At 41.4% G+C, this 20,449-nt stretch overlaps 1 protein-coding gene across 2 annotated transcripts in view; it reads left to right on the top strand.

Annotated features, from left to right (window-relative positions):
• Positions 1–297: 297 nt before the first annotated feature.
• The window catches only part of TRRAP (transformation/transcription domain associated protein), a 109,775-nt gene continuing 89,623 nt past the window's right edge, over positions 298–20,449 (top strand). For both annotated transcript variants that reach the window (XM_007448864.1, XM_007448863.1), the window contains exons 1-14: positions 298–397; positions 811–860; positions 5,174–5,284; positions 6,327–6,431; positions 7,404–7,487; positions 9,046–9,102; positions 10,449–10,574; positions 11,839–11,916; positions 12,118–12,206; positions 13,031–13,127; positions 15,303–15,441; positions 17,804–17,882; positions 19,412–19,646; positions 20,282–20,448. In XM_007448864.1, the coding sequence (XP_007448926.1) occupies positions 298–397; positions 811–860; positions 5,174–5,284; positions 6,327–6,431; positions 7,404–7,487; positions 9,046–9,102; positions 10,449–10,574; positions 11,839–11,916; positions 12,118–12,206; positions 13,031–13,127; positions 15,303–15,441; positions 17,804–17,882; positions 19,412–19,646; positions 20,282–20,448 (1,517 nt within the window). The remainder of the gene's footprint in view (positions 398–810; positions 861–5,173; positions 5,285–6,326; positions 6,432–7,403; positions 7,488–9,045; positions 9,103–10,448; positions 10,575–11,838; positions 11,917–12,117; positions 12,207–13,030; positions 13,128–15,302; positions 15,442–17,803; positions 17,883–19,411; positions 19,647–20,281; position 20,449) is intronic.

Raw genomic sequence — 20,449 nt, 5'->3', positions numbered from 1 at the left:
GGGAAAGATGGACATACCATAGGAAAGAAAAGCATCTGTGTGTAAAAATCTTGTTTAGAAATTAATAGACAGTATGGACTTAAGTAACTTATTTTCAAAAAAGCAGAGGGAGCAGTGTTGTGTTTTGAATTAATGGAAAACTATTTAGATTAACACAGGCATTTAGGTAAGGTTTTCCTAGCGATCATGAGCCTGTGCCCTCAGTAAGTTGGTTAATCATATGCTTTTTTTTGTAGGCTGGGCAAACTCATGGTTATAATACTTTTCTCTTGAGAAACAAACTAGCTCAAAAGAAAAATGGCGTTTGTTGCAACCCAAGGGGCCACGGTGGTTGACCAAACCACTCTGATGAAAAAATACCTTCAGTTTGTGGCAGCTCTCACGGATGTAAATACACGTGAGTTGATGCTTTTCGTCATTAAGAAATGTGTTGATGTGACTCCTTCATCTCAGTTCAAATGATGTGCACATTGAGATAAGTAGTCACATTAACTTTTATCTTAATTTCCCCTTTCTCTACCTCGTGGAGAAGCAAAGTGATGAGCATTTCTGGCTGGAGCCCCAAAGAGGCACGCGTGTGGGTGCGCGTATGTGTGTTTCTGTGTCCTTGTCTGTGCATGCACGTGTATGTTTGGGAGTACGAGTGAGTGTGACTGGTTGTAGGGAACTAGTTATGTGCCTGCTTTTAGACCATGACAGTCAAACTGATAAGATCTGATTGCTTCTCTTAAATTATTAAATCCAGTAATTTTAGGAACATTCTTAACATAATTTCTCAATTAATCTGATGGTTTGTTTTGCCATTTACAGCTGATGAAACAAAGTTAAAAATGATGCAAGAAGTTAGTGAAAATTTTGAGGTATGAGCTTTATATTTTATTTTGTATTATATTTTATAAAGCTTTAAATTTTGAGGTATGAGCTTTTCATTTTGAGATGAATATTCACATGTGCTTTCCTACAGCTTCCCTGTCAGTCTTTTTACTAGTAACTTAAAAATTATCTTTGTTAATGTAATTTGTTGTATTTCAAAATTGAAATTTGTACAGTGTTGTCCAGCTTCTTCACACTGGTTATAGTGACTCCCGAACAGTGTTGAGGAATATTGCTTTTGTTTTGGTTATTTGACCTTTTTTTCTTTTCTTTTCTTTTTTAATTTATTTATTTTTGGCTGCGTTGGGTCTTCGTTGCTGCATGGGGGCTTTCTCTAGTTGGGGCGAGCAGGGGCTACTCTTTATTGCGGTGCGCAGGCTTCTCGTTGCGGTGGCTTCTCGTTGCGGAGCATGGGCTCTAGGTGCGCGGGCTTCAGTAGTTGTGGCTCGCGGGCTCTAGAGTGCAGGCTCAGTAGTTGTGACGCGTGGGCTTAGCTGCTCTGCGACATGTGGCATCTTCCCGGACCAGGGCTCGAACCCATGTCCCCTGCATTGGCAGGTGGATCCTTAACCACTGCGCCACCAGGGGATCCCCTTGACGTTTTTTTCATTTTCAACTATGGTAGCCCTTTTAGGCATATGCTTTCAGGATACACTCAAACTTTTGTTGTGGACTTGTTATGTTAGGTAATGGATGGCGTGGGAATGAGAGCTGGCTGGCAGTTTTGGCTCTCCTGTTTATAACTTCTGCAACTTTGATCAAACAGTTTCTCTCTTCTGGCTCTTACATTCTACAATTTTTTTTTTTTTTTTTTTTTTTTACCAGAGCTGCTCAAGGTAAATTTTGGGAATGTGTGAAAGGTCTACATAGTTTCAACTTGAACAATTATTATAGACTTACGACATAGGACAACCATAGTCATAATGTTTACTGTGTCCCCTGCATCGGCAGGCGGACTCTCAACCACTGCGCCACCAGGGAAGCCCTACATTCTACAATTTTATATTGACCCATAGGTCCCTCAGATTCCGTTCATTTTTCTTCAGTCTCTTTTCTCTTTGTTCTCTGATCTGCCTTCAGATTCACTATTTTTCTGTCATCTCCGCGTCTGCTGGGATGTTATTTTTAAATTTCAGTTTATTTGTATTTTTGTTTTAAAATTTTGGTTATTGTACTTTCAGTTCTAGAATTTCCATTTGGTTCTTTAGATGCCACTTCTCTGTAGAGATTCCCCATCTTCATTTATTGAGACCATGTTTTCCTTTTATTCTTTGAACGTATTTATAATAACTGCTTTGAAGTCTTTGCTAAATACAATCCTCTATAAAGGTTGATTTTTATTGACTACAGGTCATGTTATCTGGCTTTCTTGCATGTCTGGTAGTTTTTGATTGTACACCAGACATTGTGTGTGAAATGTAAGGACCCTAGATTCTGTTATCTCCCTTGGAAGAGTGTTGATATTTTCACTATAGTCAGTGGTTCAGGTGCTGGCTGATCTCACTGAACTTGTGTAGGCTTGGTTTTATGCCATGGTAGAGAGGATCTCTGGGAATCCCAAGGGGTTTCCCAAGTCCCTCTGACTTTGTAGGATTCAACCTCCAAACCCCATCTTTCTGTGGATCTCATCAGAGGTTGATTTTAGATTTTTTTGGGATGGGGCTAAACTAGGCCTTACTCTGGGGCATGGTCCTTCCTCAGCTGAATGTATGAGGTGTTATCAAGGTGTTAAGATCTTTGCACTGTGTGTCGACGCTGGACCCCCAACATCCTCTGACATTGCTAAACCTCTGATGTCTTTCTTCATTTCTCAGTCCTCAAGTGCCCACTCCCTGGTAAGCCTCAGGTAGTCTTACCTTCCCTTACCTATAAGTACAGCCCAGTCCTCAGTCAAGGACTCACAGGAAACCATCCACACCCCCTTCTGTAGTTCCTTTTTCTCTGGGGCTTTGCCCTGCAGATTCCGGCCACTTCAGCTGTTGCAAACTCTGGTGTTTGTGCCTCAGCTCAGCAGGACCGTCATGCTTTCCTTGGGCTCCAGCCTGCTGAGCCTGGTTAGGAAACCGTACCCAGGTAGAGAGCCGAGGTGGGACACAGTTGGTGAGTTCCCCTTCTTCTAGAGATCATGGTCTTGCACTGCCTCTGGTCCAGCACCTGAAACTGTTCTCTCATATTTTGTCCTACTTTATGGTTAGTCTGGTGCCAGTTAGTCTCATAGGCTGAAGAGAAACTCGCTTTTCTTTTAATGTGGCTATGATAAAACCTTTCTCAGAGTTAATATGATTAAGAACAATAGATAAAATGTTTCCTAGCCTCTGTCATGGTCATTTGAATCACTAAACATTAAATAAATGTTCGTGGGATCGAATTAGATACCCTACTCTCTATAGTAATGGATGGTATTTTTGTTTGCTGAGGGAATTTTTTGTTTTTTTTGTTTTGTTTTAAATAGATGTTTTCCAGGATTTGTTGCCTTGAACTGAGGTGGAAAAAAATCCTGAGATATTTAGAGATTGAGCTAAAGAGCTTTCTCTTCCACCAAAGCTGTTAGTGCAAACTGTTACAAAATAAATAAATAAAGCTAAAAAAAAGAGGTAGGCGGTAGAACAGGAAAGGCCTGCATTCTGCATTTTATTGGAAGAACTGCTAGGAGAGAGCCACAGCCCTTAAAGTTTATTTGAGAGGCTGAAATTGTGGAGCTGCCTGTGATCCTCCGAGTGTGGGCGTGGGGCTCTTTCAATGAAGTGTCTCAACTGTTTCTCTCCTGTTTAGGGTCTGGCAGTTAGCAAGTTAGTTCCTGGCTTTGGTCTCAGATGCATTGATTAAATTAACAGAATTAAAAGTTAGCAAAGTAGTGCACTTGGGGCTTTTCCAAATAGTGCCTTTTGAAATCTGATAGGCATTTACCTTAAATGAAATTCAGATGACTGAGTCCTTGGAAGAATGAAATACTAGAATGACCACCAGTAGGTAATTCTAAATTACCACCACTGTTATCCCAGAACAAAATATTTAAGTGAAATTAAGAATTCCCAGTGGTTTAAGGAATCTTAGAAATTCATTTCATTAACCACTTAGGGATAAGATTCCAGGCTAAGTAAATATCACATGGGCCATTTCCCAGGACAGAAAATAAAGAAATGTTGAAGTTAGAAATCACAGGAAGCATTCGTATGGATCAAAAAGCCAGGGGCTAAGTTGAAATACTGGCAGAATAACTGGGCACCTTGTTGAATCTTTCCTGTGGGAGAAATTTGAAACTTAGACGTTTGAAGGCTGTGGAATCTCGATGGTATGGGCTGACATGCAGATGAGCTTGATTTCTTGATAACCTTGATAATGTTCCATCATGACTCTTACCCCTCTTTTCCTTCAATCCTTGAATGTGGGTGTTTCGTAAAAGGTCTTACACTTTGGGGTTGAAAGGTGACAAATACAGTTCTTGTCCCCAGTGGATTTGCAGTCTGCTTGGGGAGGGGCTGGTGAGGTGCTGTCTGGCTCCTAGGGGTGCCTCTTCACACACAGCGTGCTGTGGGCATGGGGCCCCTGGAATTGAGCTCCGGGTTGGCCGTGGGAGACCAGTGCTCAGGTGCGCATCCCAAGAATGGCAGTTCTTTCTCTGCTCCTGTGGCAGCGCACTCTTTTCTGGTTTTTGCCTGTATTTCCTTCTTTATAGACTCCTCAGGTAATAGACAACCCCATGTCTTTATCTTCCTCCCAGATGAGTGTCTGGAGCTCCAGACACATTTAGCTGCCCAGATGCCTTGACTCACCAGCTTCTCAGACTCATGATAATGAAAGTTTAAATCCTCTTATACTCCCATCCTTGCCATATTGAACTAGAAAAAGTTCAGTATGTACCTTTTACACTCAGCCTTTCTCGTCATTTTGTGCCTTTGCATGTGCTTTCCTTAGAACCTTTCCCACTTTCTCCAGTGGTTAACTCCTGCTGGCCTTTTAGGTTTTAGTGTCAGCATCACTTCTTCGGGAAGGTGGTCTCTGCCATTGGTTCCATCCAGTCAGTCATGCCCCATTGTTCAGTTCCCTTAGTTAGGTGAACATTCTCCACAGTGCAAGTATTTCTAGGTTTACCAGTAAATTTTAGTGTTTAGTTCTCTCTAATTGGATATCAGAAGCAGCAATCATCTTAACTTCTTTATGTTATCACTAAAGCATCTGAAAGTATTAAAAATGACTATCAGCTCTGCTACAGTTTTTTCCTTTTGAGGTTATTATAATATGTGAATTTGAACATGTACACAAACCTTTATGGGGTTTTCTGTTATTTTTGCATAATTAGAATGTCACTTCATCTCCTCAATATTCTACGTTCCTGGAGCACATCATCCCTCGATTTCTTACATTTCTTCAAGATGGAGAAGTTCAGTTCCTTCAGGAGAAACCAGCCCAGGTAACCTGTTCAAAAATATAATGAGAAAAAAATGTCCTGCTGTAGGAGTGCAAGCATTTAAGAATGAAAACAACTCAAAAAACTTATGGTTCCCCTTACAAACAAAAGAAATTTTGTCATATAAGGATAACTTTGTCCAAGGCCATTGCCTCCTCAGCTAAATATCTTGGTTTTATTTCCTCATAGCCATCTCTTTCACAATTTAAATTCTTCACATTTGCTGACCAGTGACATGTGCATATGCTATGTATTATAGCCAAATCCATGTGTATATATAGGAGGGAGCAACAGTTTCATGACCCTACCCATACCTGTTGCCCAGCTCTGATCTTACTATTTTCAGTTCTTGAAACTCTGGCCAGTTTTGTTTTATCTATACCCCCACCCACTCTTTTCCTCCCCTGTCTTCTCCTTATTTTAAAACAGTCCCATCATAACTTTTTTTCCATAAATATTTCATCATGTATCCCTTAAAAATAACTTTAAAAATTACCATAGTACTAGTGAAAGTTAATTGCTAAACAAAGCACTTTTATGTGGTACCAGTTCAAGATGTACCTATTTGACCTACTTTTCTAGTTGTCAGTTCTATAGACAAAATCATGAAAGCTTAGCACAGCTTATGATGTAATTAGTCCTTAGGCCCAAGGTAATTGGAGACCATGTCAGAGGAGCTAAACAGAGCTTATGAAGGGAGACTGCAAATGAAGTTCACTTGGTGTTTTGCTCTTTTCATCTTAAATTCACCCCACATGCACACATTAGTGTTCTCCTCCTGGCAATACTGATAAAGTGTAAAAGAGGAAAATTTGGCTTACTTGATTTGGTACACGATTGTAGAAATACTGAAAATACTGGTTTGCAGTACATGCTTTGGATTACATTTAAATAATTTACAGAACCATTTCTAAAATGGGCTCCATCTTATTGTATGGTGGTTACCAGTGCTGGGTACAGCTGTGTGACACTTGTAGGATGCCAAAGAATTACCTTGGAACTCTTGGAAGGATTTCATATTTATCTTTTTGTTTCTCTTTGACAGCAACTGCGGAAGCTCGTTCTTGAAATAATTCATAGAATACCAACCAATGAACATCTTCGTCCTCATACAAAAAATGTTTTGTCTGTTATGTTTCGCTTTCTGGAGGTAACTTTTGAGAATTTTTATTTAGCCACATTCAAAACTTTTAATGATTTTCTTACTGTAAAATCCTGCATCATACAACTTTTTCACTAAAGTTCTGATTCACATGAGTAGAAATTTTTTTAATGTCCATTTTCTTCCACTTTGCCAACCAGATTACTAAGAAAGATTATTAAATGAAAGTTTTTTTTTTGAGTCACTGAGGTATTGACTAGACATAGTGGGAATCTGAAAGTGGGTGGTGGTCAACAGACTCCAAGTACAGGGGTCATTGGCTTTGTGCCTCTATGTTTGTGTGTCAGGCGCAGTAGATGCATAGTAGTCAAAGAGTTGCTCGAATTCTTGGGGTTAATCCATTTGGTACCTGTTAAGCTAACCTCTGAAATTGTTTTCTTGTTGTCCTTAGTCTTGGTGTGTTTAGAATTCTGTCATGTTTCTGGGCCCCTTGGAAAGATGAGCTCTGTAGGGGGACTGAGTTGAGTTCAGATCCTGGCTCTGCCATGTATTAGCTCTGTCATGTCAGCCCCATTCTTTCCTGCCCCAAGCCTTCGCTTCCTCATAGTAAGATGTGGAAGGCACCCCCATGCAGACAGTGGAAAACGTTAGCACAGGGCCCAGTGCATGGTGGCTGCTCACTCATTGCTCTTTTGGCAATATTTTCAAACAATGAAACGTGTCTGCCGGGCCGTTAAGACCTTGCTTCGTAGTGTGACTTGCCTTAATTGCCAGTTACTCATTTGTCTGAGTGTTACTCTCACAGGACCTACTGGCGGGCTGTACTTCAGACAGTCCACCAAAGACTGCAAAAGCTTCCTCTCTGGGACAGCTGTGTTCTGTGGGTTTATGAATTTTCTACAAATCAAATCTGAGTTGGTTGATGGAGGGTGTATATGCAGAAAATGCTTAGAAAATAGTCTTTAGATTAAAATAAGTTTTCAGAAGTATAACTCTTTTTAAATGCTTTTTTTTTTTAAGACGGAAAATGAAGAGAATGTTCTTATTTGTCTAAGAATAATTATTGAACTACACAAACAGTTCAGGCCACCCATCACCCAAGAAGTAAGTGTTTATCTTGATAGCATTTATAAACTGTGCTGACAAATTGCTTCTGTGTGAATTTTTTACTCTCTTTTAGAGTTGACAGAACATATGCTGCTTTCAGTCATAAAAAATATCACCTAAGTTGGGGGAAATTCTTTGTGGGTTAAATAGTGACTTTTTTCTGAATGTGTACATGAATATTTTGCTGAATTTGTTCAGTATTTGAAATGTGTTAACCAACCAAACTGGCAGGGCTCTTTGGGTGGTTCTGGTACCTACAAGTCTGAGATGCCCCAAGGCTCCAATGACTTTTATACAAGGGTTCAGATGTGGGTTCTGAAGTCAGAGCTGGGTTTGAATCTCAGTGTGCAGTTCAGTAGCTGTGTGACAATGGGTAAGCTCTGAGCCTTTTGGAGCCTTTTTTGTAAAATGGGGACAATCACAGTATATCCTCAAAGATTGGTTAGAGAATTAAATATAAAAGTTAAAGTTCTTGGGCTTCCCTGGTGGCTCAGTGGTTGAGAGTCCGCCTGCCGATGCCGGGGACACAGGTTCGTGCCCCGGTCCGGGAAAATCCCACATGCTGCGGAGCAGCTGGGCCCGTGAGCCATGGCCGCTGAGCCTGCGCGTCCGGAGGCTGTGCTCCGCAACAGGAGAGGCCACAACAGTGAGAGGCCCGCATACCGCAAAAAAAAAAAAAAAAAAGTTCTTAGCACACTGATTGGCATCTGCAGAGTCAGCATTAAACAGTCTGTTAGCTATAATTAAGATACTGTCTTTTCTGATGATAACCTTGGTAAATGCCTGTTGTAGATTATTTGGAAATTGAAAGATGAAATAGAATTCCTTCCATCTTGAAAATAATATTTAATGTCTTGGTGATTTCTTTTCCTTTTTCCCACCTTATGTATTTGTATGTTTACATAATCACAATACTACTGTGGATGACATTTCATATCCTGATTGTTTCCCTTCACATTATATGTAAGCGTTTTCCCAATGATAAAAAATGTTTTGTAAAGTTAATTTTTAATGGATATATAATATTCTTTCATATTCTTGGATATTTAGGGTATTTCAAAATTTTTATTTTATGACTAAAACTGAATATCTGTTTACAATTCAAGTTATTTTGTAGACTGGGTTTATAGAAGTAGAATTACCAGATCAAAGGTGTTAATGTTTAATGCTTCTGATACATATTGTTACATTGGTTTCCAGAAAAGCTTCAGCAGTTTAAGCTTCCCTTAGTAGTATAGTATAGTATGGTTGCGGGGGGTGTCTCCTTATTTGCACTCCCTCCAGCATGGTGTGCTATTACTTTTTGAAAGGCAAAAAGTGACATTTATTATCATTTTCATTCCATTGCTCTTCCTGAATTAGAACACTTGTTTTCTGTTTATCAGTCTTTTTTTGTGTGTGTGTTCACATTCATTGCCTATTTGTATCTTGAGTCTGACATTCTTCTTGCCTGTTTTGTGAGTTCTTACATATGGAAACTATTGATGTTTTTCTTATTTATTGTAAGCATTTTCTGTTTATAAATATCTTCCTAATACTGTCTATTCTTTTTTAGATTCATCATTTTTTGGATTTTGTGAAACAGATTTACAAGGAGCTTCCAAAAGTAGTGGTATGCTGTTTTTAATATTATTTGAATTTACTGTTTATATTTATTTATTACTTCCTCATTCCAAAGGGTTGAAGGAATAATTGGAGGGACGCTAATTTTACAATGGGGAATATTTGGTGATGGTTAAAAATCTAGGTTGATAAATTAGTCCTTAGGAAAAAAGAGTTCTTTTTGTTTCATTGTTTAGATTAAATACTCTATTTTTGACGTAAAAGCAATATATTCTTATTGTAGAAATTTTGCAAAAAAGGAAAATCATCCATAATTATTCTTTCACTTATAAGCAACCATTGACATTGGTGTTTTGTTTTGAGTTTAACTTTGTGCTTTGTAGAGATGGTTGCCCTCACATTCTTGAAGCTTTTTTGGGGAGTGGTGTATACTTTCAGCATTTTTCTGTTATCTTGAAAATTTTTTCCTGTATTGAAAAAAATGTTTCCAAGCAGTGCCACCCATATAAAAGTGTGTGGAGTGGAGGAGGAAAGACTCCTCCCTACCGTGCTCTCATTTACTGGAAGGAATCACTGTTACAGAAGGGAACGTCCTTCAGGACTCTGCTGTGGCAGTCATAATTTTTAGCGACCGATAATTTTCTGTCATATGCATGTACCTTGACCATCTCCCTATTGCTGGTTTCCCCCATTTTCAATTCATTACTGTCAGAAATAATGCTTTGGTAAAAATCATTGTGCATAGATGTGTTTATGTTTCAGAGTTTGTATTTTCAATTTTTTTTTAAGCTTAAATTTTTTTTTAAATTAACACATGGTAAAATTGACTTTTTGGTTTTTTAAGGATTTTAACCTGCTAATAGCGTATAAAACTTAAGTTGCGTTCTGAATTATCAAGTTATCATTGTGTCAACTACCATTTTGATCAAAGAAGAGCTACTTTTCATACAAAGCTGTCTTTTTTAACATGAAGCCCAAATTTCATTGAGAACTAAGGATGCCAGTGAGGTCCTGGCCTTTTAAAATGTTTTCTGTACTTTGTTTCTGTTCCATACTTGACCTCTATTTAGGAGACTATGTGGAAAGTTAATTCAGTAGGGATCAGCTCCTACTTTCTTATCACTGGGGAGATGGGTTACATCCTCCCCGCCTCACTGAGGTGGTAATATAACATGACATACATTTCATCTTTTATCAGCCAGGAAAAATAGTAGAAAATACAGCAGGCAAGTTAGTTTTCTGTTGTTGGAGGTGGCGGGTGTGTCTGTCATGTTATCTTCATAGTCCTGGAAAAAAACACCAAGTACTGTGGGGTTGGTGCAGTATAAAAGGGTAGGACATTCGATTTCTTCACCACACGTCAGGTGTAAATGACTTCTGTTTTTTTTTCTGTAGAACCGCTACTTTGAGAACCCTCAGGTGGTCCCCGAGAACACAGTCCCCCCCCCAGAAATGGTTGGAATGATCACAACGATTGCTGTGAAAGTCAATCCTGAGCGTGAGGACAGTGAGACGAGAACAGTAAGCGTTTCAGTTGTTTTGCTTTTTGCTTTGCTTTTATCCACATCTCCTGCCCTTGGTAGAGGAAAAATGAGGTATTGACTTTTTAGACCACTTAAGTTTTTTGTTTTTTTCTTAAACACATGGAGGGATTTAGAATAAGCAAACAAACGTGTGTGCGCGTGCGAGAGAGTGTCACTGATTGTGCTCTGCAGGTATGCATGTGAGCTGTTGCTCACCAAATATACAAAGATAACATCGTGGTGGAATCCAGAACCAGAAAGAGCAGCTGACCCGGCAAGGGGGCCTCCGTTCTGTCCTTAGCTTCAACATGAGTGAAGTCCCTTTAAGCTACATGTAAATTTGTAGTTCAGTGCCTGACGGTGTGGGCTCTGTGGACAGAAGTTCTGGGATGATGTTACAGCTCTACCACTTGCATTTTTTGACTGTAGGAAAGTTCATGAACGATTGTTCTGACCTTATTTTCCCTCTCATCTGAAAAATCAGTCTCATGGAGTTTTGTGAAGGTAACGCTGGTACTGTCTGTAGCTAATGCATTAGACTTGTAGTATTTGCCACGTAGGGAACATGTATTGAGCATTTACTATGACTGTATTTTTATGATTGAATCGACTATCATCTGTATTTGTTTTACTGAAATGGTTTTGCAGAATGTTTCACTTTGAGCTAGGATAAACAGGAAATTACATTTTGAATGAAGCTTTCATTCCTTTGTTCTTCCTGAATTAGAAACTTGTTTTCTGTTTATCAGTCTTTGTGTTTCTTTTTTTGCTTGTCTGTTCCTATCCATTTATCACCCATTTGTATTTTGAGTCTGACATTTTCCTTACCTGTTTGAGTTTTTATATATTAAGACTATTTTTTTCTTATATTTATTGTAAGCATTTTTCCTGTTTATAAATACCTATGAATAAAACTTGGTAAGCTTGTACTTCTTGCTGTTGTTCTTGCAAGTAAGCAAGATAATAGATTAAAAATTTTTTTTAAATTTCTCCTGTGATTTGAATCTCTTAAGTTTTGACAAATTTTCCTGAGGTTTTTACTACAGGTATGACATTGTAAAATATGAAAACTTTTATGTTAAATAACAGTTCTATGTACTTTGTTTTCAAAATAGTTTATTTCACCATAGATAATTATGAAGATGTGTCAGTATTTTCCCTTGCCTTTATTTCAGTGGGGTGATGTGCAGTAGTGGCACACTGATTAGGGCTATTCTAAGTGCCACGGGGATAACCTCAGTCCTCCTGTTCCTCTCTTGCAGCATTCCATCATTCCAAGAGGATCTCTTTCTTTGAAAGTGTTGGCAGAATTGCCCATTATTGTTGTTTTAATGTATCAGGTATGCATATTGCTTAGTAGCTTCTTGGGGTTTGGGCTTCCTATTTTACAACAAAGTTTACACCTAATTTTCTGTGGCAAATAGATGTGTATGATACACATGTGCTAACTAATGAATCTCATCACAGTTTCTTTGGTATGCCAAATTATTTTGCTATAAGCAGAGTGTAAAAGCATGACAATCTGATACGTTTGCTTTTAGCTCTACAAACTGAATATCCACAATGTTGTTGCTGAATTTGTGCCCTTGATCATGAATACCATTGCAATTCAGGTATCTGCACAAGCCAGGTGAGATTTCTTTGGTCAGTGATGTAGCTGACTACCATAGTTCTTTAATCCAAGTAAAAATGTACTTGCTGTCGTCATTTGTAAGACAAGAAAATTTTGAGTGATAAAATTTTGGTTAAACTTTTATGTATTTTTGGCTTTCTGAAGTTGTATTTCGATGATGGGTGACATGTCTCAGTCTTTGGTGTCTTGTAAATTTAGAACTATCATTAGGCATTACTGTCCTCAGTTACAGCTTTGGGATATTCCAGGCTCTCTCACCTTCAAGCCTTTGTTCTTGCTGTTCCTCTCAGCACGAGGGCTAGAAAGCTCTTTACCCCCTTCGTTTTTCCTCACCCATCACCCTTAATCACTGACTCGTTCATCCTTGAAGCCTCCCAGTGAAGCTTTTCCTCCAGCCTTACAGCATTCCTCCTAAGATCTTTGTCACTTGCTCTCTTGACTTGCGGCCTATCTGGCTCTAAGTCACTTGAGAGCAAGAGCTGAGGGTGAATCAGCCCTAACAGCCTCTGTGGCCACAGCAGGGGTCTTCCACTGGTCAAACAGGTGCCCTCGTGCTATCTTCTGGGGAAGCAGGTCAGTCTCGCCTTGGCTGTGGGGATTCAGATTGTGGCTGCTGCCCAACGGCCTGGAGATCTGCCTGCTTCATGCCTTTAAGGCCTTTAAGTTAGTCGGAACTGCATAAAAGTGTAGGTGCGTTTACTGTTGGTGCTGTGTAGAAATCAACCTTTTGGGCTTAGTAATTACTATAGGCTTTTAATTAATAGTAACATCACCGAAAGAGTTGAGAGCTAATATTGTTAATTTTGTTCATATCTCATTAGGCAACATAAGCTTTACAACAAGGAGTTGTATGCTGATTTCATTGCTGCTCAGATCAAAACGTTGTCATTTTTAGCTTATATCATCAGAATTTACCAGGTAAGTTCATTGACTTTTGTTTTAAGTCAGGTTTACTGAGATATAATTTACATGCAGTAAAATTCACCTTTTGTAGGTGTACAGTTCGCTGATTGACAAATGTGTACAGTACAAATGCATACCTAACCACCAGTACGTCAAAATACAGAACATTTCCATCATCCAAAAAATTCCTTTTATATGTTTGTAGTCAATTTCCTCCTCCCACCTCCAGTCCCTGGCAAGCACTGATTGGTTTTCTGTCTCCATAGTTTTGCCTTTTCCAGAAGGTCATAGAGATTAATCACTTGGTGGACAGTATTTGTAACCTTTTGAGTCTGGCTTCTTTCACTTAGCAGTAATGCTGAGATTCATCCTTGTTATTTTATTGGTGACTTGTTACTTTTTATTTGTGGTTAGTTGTCTTAGTCTGCTCAGGCTGCCATAACAAAATACCATAGACTAGGTGTAAACAGCCAAAATTTATTTTCTCACAGTTCTGGAGCCTGGAAAATCCAAGATCAAGGTTCCAGCAGGGTTTGGTTTCTGGGGAGGCCTTTCTTCCTGGGTTGAAGGTGGCCAGCTTCTTGCTGTGTCCTCCCATGGTGGTGAAGGGGACAGAGAGATCTCCTCTTCTTTTATAAGGCCACAGTCCTACTGGACAAAAGCCCCACCTGTATGATCTCATTCAACCTGAATTACCTCCTAAAGACTCTTATCTCCAGATACAGTCACAATGGGGGTTAGGGCTTCAACATATGAAATTTGGGGGGGATACACAGTTCAGGCCATAGTGGTGTATTCTGTTGTATGGGTGTAATCATGGTGTTTATCCATTCATCAGCTGATGAACATTTGGATCATTTCCAATTTTTTTAAAGCATTTTATCAAGATATAATTCATATACCATAAAATTCACCCTTTTAAAGTGTACAGTTCAATGGTTTTTAGTTTACTCACAGATTTGTACAACCATAATCACTATTCAATTTTAGAACAATTTTTTCACCCGAAAAAGAAATCCATACCAATGAGCAGTGACTTCCATTCTTCTCTGACCCACCAGCCCCTGGCAACCACTAAAGTATTTCCTGTCTTTATAGACTTGCCTGTTTCATTTTTGGCTTAATAAAGCCATATAAATATTTGCACACAGATTTTTATGCAGATGTATGAGGTTTATTGACTTTTGCTGTTATTGGAAGTATTGGAAGTTGTGTGTTATAGCAAATTATGTGGGAGAGATTGGAACTTCAAAAAGTGGCATATTATCAAGTAAAACTGATAAAGAGGTTTTGGAGGCTTTTCTGAGGAACCTGTAGAGTAGTTTTACTCTTGTTTTTGCTTTTCCCGCTTGGAGCTGTGGTCTCTTCTCACTCAAATCATAAGAACTTGAAGGAAAAAATTGATACCTTATCTCTCATTAGTCTTACAGTTTTTTTGAATAAAACTCTTGTATAGAGGTGGTTATTCTAAAGTATGGAATAAATTTAGTCCTGATCTATTATAGAGCAATGGAATTGTATTATAATTGATCATTTTTTAAAAAATATTTTATTTCAGGAAAGTCAAAATGAAAATGTGTGTGTCAAATTGTTTTTATTCTAAACTACCTTTGGAAACATTTGTAGCTTTTCCCCCCCTCCCTTTTTAATGTGTTTGTCTCGATAATGATAACTTACACTAAGAAAATGGAACATTTGTAAAAAAAAATCTGAATTAGATACCCCTTGATATTTTAGTCAGCTTGAGTTATTGTGAATAACTTCCTGAAACACCTCAAAAGGCAGTTGTGACTGGAGCTCATTCTGAGCTGATTAAAGGTGTCTTTGGTGTCATTCACAACTTACATCAATGGGACGACTCAGTAAATAGTTTTGTTTTTTAATTTCAATATTTATTTCTTCCTCCTTCCCTCTAACAGGGAAGCAATACATATTCACTGTTGAAAGTTGGGAAAATACAGAAAATACAGGAAGGCCTCCCTGATCCCATGATGTAAAAGAAACTGCTCCATGTGGCTGCCCCTCCTTCCAGGGTGGCATTGTGCACACAAACTGTTAGGCCTATTACTTTCTGAGGGTCCTTTGAGCCAAGCTTACTCTTACTGAATTTTTTAAAAGTTTATAAAACTTGGGTTTTTCTTAACAACTGCCTATCAGCATAACTGTGTTGTTTTCCTTTTTCTTTTACAGGAGTTGGTGACTAAGTACTCTCAGCAAATGGTAAAAGGAATGTTACAGCTACTTTCAAATTGTCCAGCAGAAACTGCGCACCTCAGAAAGGAGCTTCTGATTGCCGCGAAGCACATCCTCACTACTGAGCTGCGAAACCGTACGTCTGTCTTGCCTCTGGCCACTCGCCTGTCTGTGAATGTGGGCCTGCTGCTGGCGGTCCATTGTGTGCTGAGCCTGCAGCTCGCTCAGTATTTTTGGCTCTGTGTGTCCTTTCTTTATTGCTATTTTGGGTGTATTTTTTCTCCTTTATCTGCCTCTCTACCTCCCCCTCTCTCTGCCTGCCCATCCCTCCTTCCTTCTCTCCCTCCCTCCCTCCCTCCCTCTCTCTCTCTCTCTCTCTCTCTCTCTCTCTCTCTGCCCATCTTTTTTGCCTGCCACCAGGGTTCTCCCTTTGTCTTCTCAACAGTTTCATAATTAATGTGATAATTTCCTTAGCACAGTTTACGGTCTGGGTATCTCTTAGTACTTCTCTGCCTTCTGACTGCCTGTCTTTTGACATTGCAAATAGCTATTTGCTTTCTGACTCAGCCAGCAATCTTTAAAAGATGAGAAGAAAACAGTGTTTTCTTTCTCCATGTTGTGAAAATGATGGAAGAGTTTTAAATGGGTTGTTTTAAAATGTATTTACTGAAGTGACTGAGTTGTGTCTGGAGCACCATTGTCAGATTAATTTTCGGTATTCCTGCCATTGGAATAATAAGGACCTTGGAGGTGCACTGGGGAGCCGCGGAGCAGGAGGTTTCTCCTTGTTGAAGTGCTGACAGATTAAAAACCCTTCTCATGGTTATCAGATAACCTCTGATCCGTCACACACGACCAGGCCCTCTTGAGACCATAAAGCTTGGTTTCAGTCTTGTTAACGCTACAAAGATTGACAGATATCCAAGATGCTACTCTCCAAGGTTAGATCGTGTTAGGCTGCTTGAATTCAGCTTTTAAAGGCTGCTGTTGCTTTTTTTTTTTAAACAAGATACTTTATTTTGAAGCCCGTAGTGGTTCCCAGACTTAAACAGGTAACATCATGACATCTCAAGAAGTTTTCATTGAAAGAAACCTATAAAGAATCATGTTAAATGTTAGCCATATTATAAATAAAAAACATGCATGCATATATTTAAAATTTACACATCCACTACCAAATGCTAGTGAAAACATTCCTTTGTTGGCATCCAAAATGATATCAGACAGTCACCCATTTGTGCTAATCCTGAGGAGCAGTAGTTTGGAAAAACCTGACTGTTTAACAGATTACCTGTTTCCCTAGAAAATCTGATTCTGGGTCTTTTTTTTTTTTGCGCGGGCCCCTCACTGTTGTGGCCTCTCCTGTTGTGGAGCACAGGCTCCGGACGTGCAGGCTCAGCGGCCATGGCTCACGGGCCCAGCCGCTCCGCGGCATGTGGGATCCCCCCAGACTGGGTCACAAACCTGCGTCCCCTGCATTGGCAGGCAGACCCTCAACCACTGTGCCACCAAGGAAGCCCCTGATTCTGGGTCTTGAATGTGATCTGGAAGCCAGTGCCGTGCAACTTAATTTCTTCTCTGCACGCATCACTCATCCCCGCAGCTGGCCCTCTGGCATGTGGGGTCTCAGCCCTTGGCATCTTTCCTCTGTGCCTCCTTCCTCCTGGCCACCTCGCCATGGGTAGCGGGGCACGTCCCCTCCTCTGACCTCAGGGACTACTTGTGGCTTCTCTCATTTTTCTTCCTGTGCTGCCTGGCTGTAGGAGGCATCTCTCCAGTGTGCATGTGTCTTTTGTATCTTTGATCCTCAGTAGCTACTTGCTGGCAAAGAATGTGCTATTTGCTGGCAAAGAATGTACTATTTGCTCTACTGTTTGCCACCCTGTGTGCGCAACCTCAGAAACGCCAGTTGTCCCTGAGTGGGGACCAGCTGTTCCACCCCGAGAGGGCCTCAGCCTGCAGAGGAGCGGGGGGAGGTTTGGTGGTGGCTCTGCCTGGGACCCCTAACTTGGGACCCATGCCTGTGAGAACGCTAGGATGTCCTAGACGTTTGTAATTCCTATGGAGAAGTATCCTTATTTCTCCATAATGACTAACCTTACAGTCTTGAAGAAGGACGACTTCAGGGCAGTGAATAAAGGGGCCTTTAGGGAATACTGTCCCCTTGGGTGGGTCATGCTAGCTTTTAAGGACAGTGGACAGCACCTCCCTTGAAGCATTAGGGGCGCGTTCCCCTCCAGCGATACGAGGCTCACGGTTTCTTAGTTTATTCTCTGACACTGAATGTGATCCTGACCGCGTCTCTGTGACACGTGGCTGGTGTGGCCCAGCACAGCCAGCGTCTTAGACTAAAGTAGCTCGTGTGCCTTCATGTTCCCCACGCTGCCCCACATCTGGATTGCTCGTTGGTACAGGCCGGCTCCTGTGAAAGTACTATTAAGTGACTTACACACATCTGGTTTGGTTGGTGATGTATGCAATGGATGTTTGTGTTCCAGAGTTCATTCCTTGCATGGACAAGCTGTTTGATGAATCCATACTAATTGGCTCAGGATATACTGCTCGAGAGACTCTCAGGTATGATGTTGAACCCGTGATATCTGGTCTATTCAGTGCCAGGGACCGTGGATCCTGACACTTCGTTAGCATTTCAACGAGCGTGGACTGTTGGGCCTTTTCCTCTCCCATTGGATTTAGAATTGCGGGAAGTTTGGGAAACGCCTTAGTTTGCTTCTAGTGCCTTGGCTTAATCAGAGTAGTTGTCTTGATTTAAACTGTAGGTAGAACTATCTGGCTAGTGTTAGTTGTTTTGCTTTCTAAGTAGTAAATGCACCTTTTTATTAAAAAAAGAGTATTTGATAACCTACTAAGAAAGGAGAGAAAACTTTTTGGTTCTCCGTAAGGAGATCAACTAACGTGGCTAATATTTTGAACTGTTTCCTCCTAGTATTTATTTCTTATGCATTTTATAAAATAAATATAGTTGTGATCATGCTTATTATTTCTAAAGGAAAGAATTAACATTTAATCATCTTTCACAATGTAAAATGGATCAACATTAGTCATTTTTTGCTTCTAACAAGGGAGGTGTGATTGATCGTATGAAAAATATGCAGAATATTCTGAATATGGTGCAGACTGTTCACTGTGTTTTCTATGTAAAACACTGTCGTAAAATATCGAGTAAGACATTCTTTATAACTTGGGGTTGAACCCGCCTGAATGGATGTTAGATTGAAACCCTCCAGTGGTTTCTGTCAGTTGCCCTTAGACAAAACCCAGACCCTTGACCATGGCATGCGGCCCCCGCGGGGTTTGACTCTGTTCTCTATGCCTGACCTGCTGCGGCCACACGGGCCTCTGCGTCTCCTCGGCTCCCCCAGGCAGTTCCCACTCAGGGCCTTGACCTGCCAGTTTCCTCCAGATGGAAATGTCCCTGGCTGAGGTCACAGAGCCGATGTCACCTCGGAGGGGGCTTTCTCTGGCCCCCACCAGTTTTTCTCCTGGTGTCTTTTCACATCTCCTGCAGCACTTAGCAACTTGCACAGTTGATTTCTTTACTCATGTGTTCCCCCCCGCCCCGGAAATAAGCTTCCTGAGGACAGGAGCTCTATTTACTGGGGTCACTGGCATCCCTGATGCTGAGCCCAGTGTCTGGCACATGGCAGGTGTCCAGACGTTCAGTGAGTGAAAGTGCTGGGTGGCCTGAACACTACTGTTGCGGCTCAATAAAATATATGGTATATAAGGTGTTATTTGACAGAGGCTGTTCAGCTTTGAGCAGCAGAACCCATTCAGTGCACGATCAAGCTAGTAGTTACTTCTGCTCAGGTTAACTAGATGTGCTGCTATAAACATGATGCACACAAAGTTAACCTTTTTAATTTAGAAAGTAAAGATTTAAGTAAAAAGACAAGGCTTGAGCCTTCTAATCATGTAGCTGGGAGGAAGTAACAAGGGGGAAACTGGGACCCTATAAAGCGTGCCCCAGATGAGCCATCCCACTGGGGGTGTTCCTGGGGCGCAGGTAGTAGTGGAGATGGTGGCCCACAGCCGAGGCGGGTGGGGCCGCTGAGATGCGAACTAGCAGAGGTCTGTGCCCGCAGGCCCCTCGCCTACAGCACACTGGCCGACCTTGTGCACCACGTCCGTCAGCACCTGCCCCTCAGTGACCTCTCCCTCGCCGTCCAGCTCTTCGCCAAGAATATTGATGACGAGTCCCTGCCCAGCAGCATCCAGACCATGTCCTGCAAGCTCCTGCTCAACCTGGTGGACTGCATCCGCTCCAAGAGCGAGCAGGAGAGCGGCAATGGGCGGGACGTGCTGATGCGGATGCTGGAGGTACCAGTTCCCTCCGCGTCTTCACCGCATGGCGCCCCGCTCACATGAGTGCTTTGCTGGCAGTTCACGGGCCGCCCAGTTGCCAGCTTGGTCCTGGGTGTTTAGACCACCTGGGTTCAAACCCCCACTACCCCATCAACTAGCCAAGGATCCTTGGGCGAGATGCTTGACCTGCCAGATGCTGGTCTGCCTGTCTTCTAACCAGGGACAGTCACAGTGTCTGCTTCCTAGGGTTGTTTGAGATGAGTAAGGCAGCGTGTGAGCTCTTAGCATAGTTCCTGGCGAGTAATCAGGAGAGGTGTTTTCTGGGACACCGCCTAGCCAAGTGCTACCTTATCTGTGAACTTCTCTGGAGAGATACCCAGGGTGCCTGGGTCAGGGGTAGATAGTGTGGATCCTGGCGCAGTCCCCAGTTGCATCCAGGCCCTGCTCATCAGGCCAGTCACCCGGCTCTCCTGAGCTGCTGCTCCACGGGTGAAGTGGAGATGCTGACACTTGCTGTAGTACCTGTGGGGGAAAAGCACCAACTTCAGCAGGTGGTTTCAGAGAGAGTTTTTTTTCTGTCTTCTGGAAGGGTTGTTGGCCTATTGAAGAGGAATGATTTTTGTCTCCCCTCCACTTTCTCTTCCTGACAGGTTTTTGTTCTCAAATTCCACACCATTGCGAGGTACCAGCTCTCGGCCATTTTTAAGAAGTGCAAGCCTCAGTCGGAACTCGGAGCCGTGGAAGCAGCTCTGCCGGGGGTGCCCGCGGCCCCTGCAGCTCCCGGCCCTGCCCCTTCCCCAGCCCCCGTTCCTGCCCCA

The sequence above is a fragment of the Lipotes vexillifer genome, unplaced genomic scaffold (genome assembly GCF_000442215.2).
Source record: "Lipotes vexillifer unplaced genomic scaffold, Lipotes_vexillifer_v1.1 scaffold778, whole genome shotgun sequence".
NCBI lineage: Eukaryota > Metazoa > Chordata > Mammalia > Artiodactyla > Lipotidae > Lipotes > Lipotes vexillifer.
The sequence above is the reverse complement of the archived record's forward strand: the minus strand, read 5'-3'. Positions and strand labels throughout refer to the sequence as shown.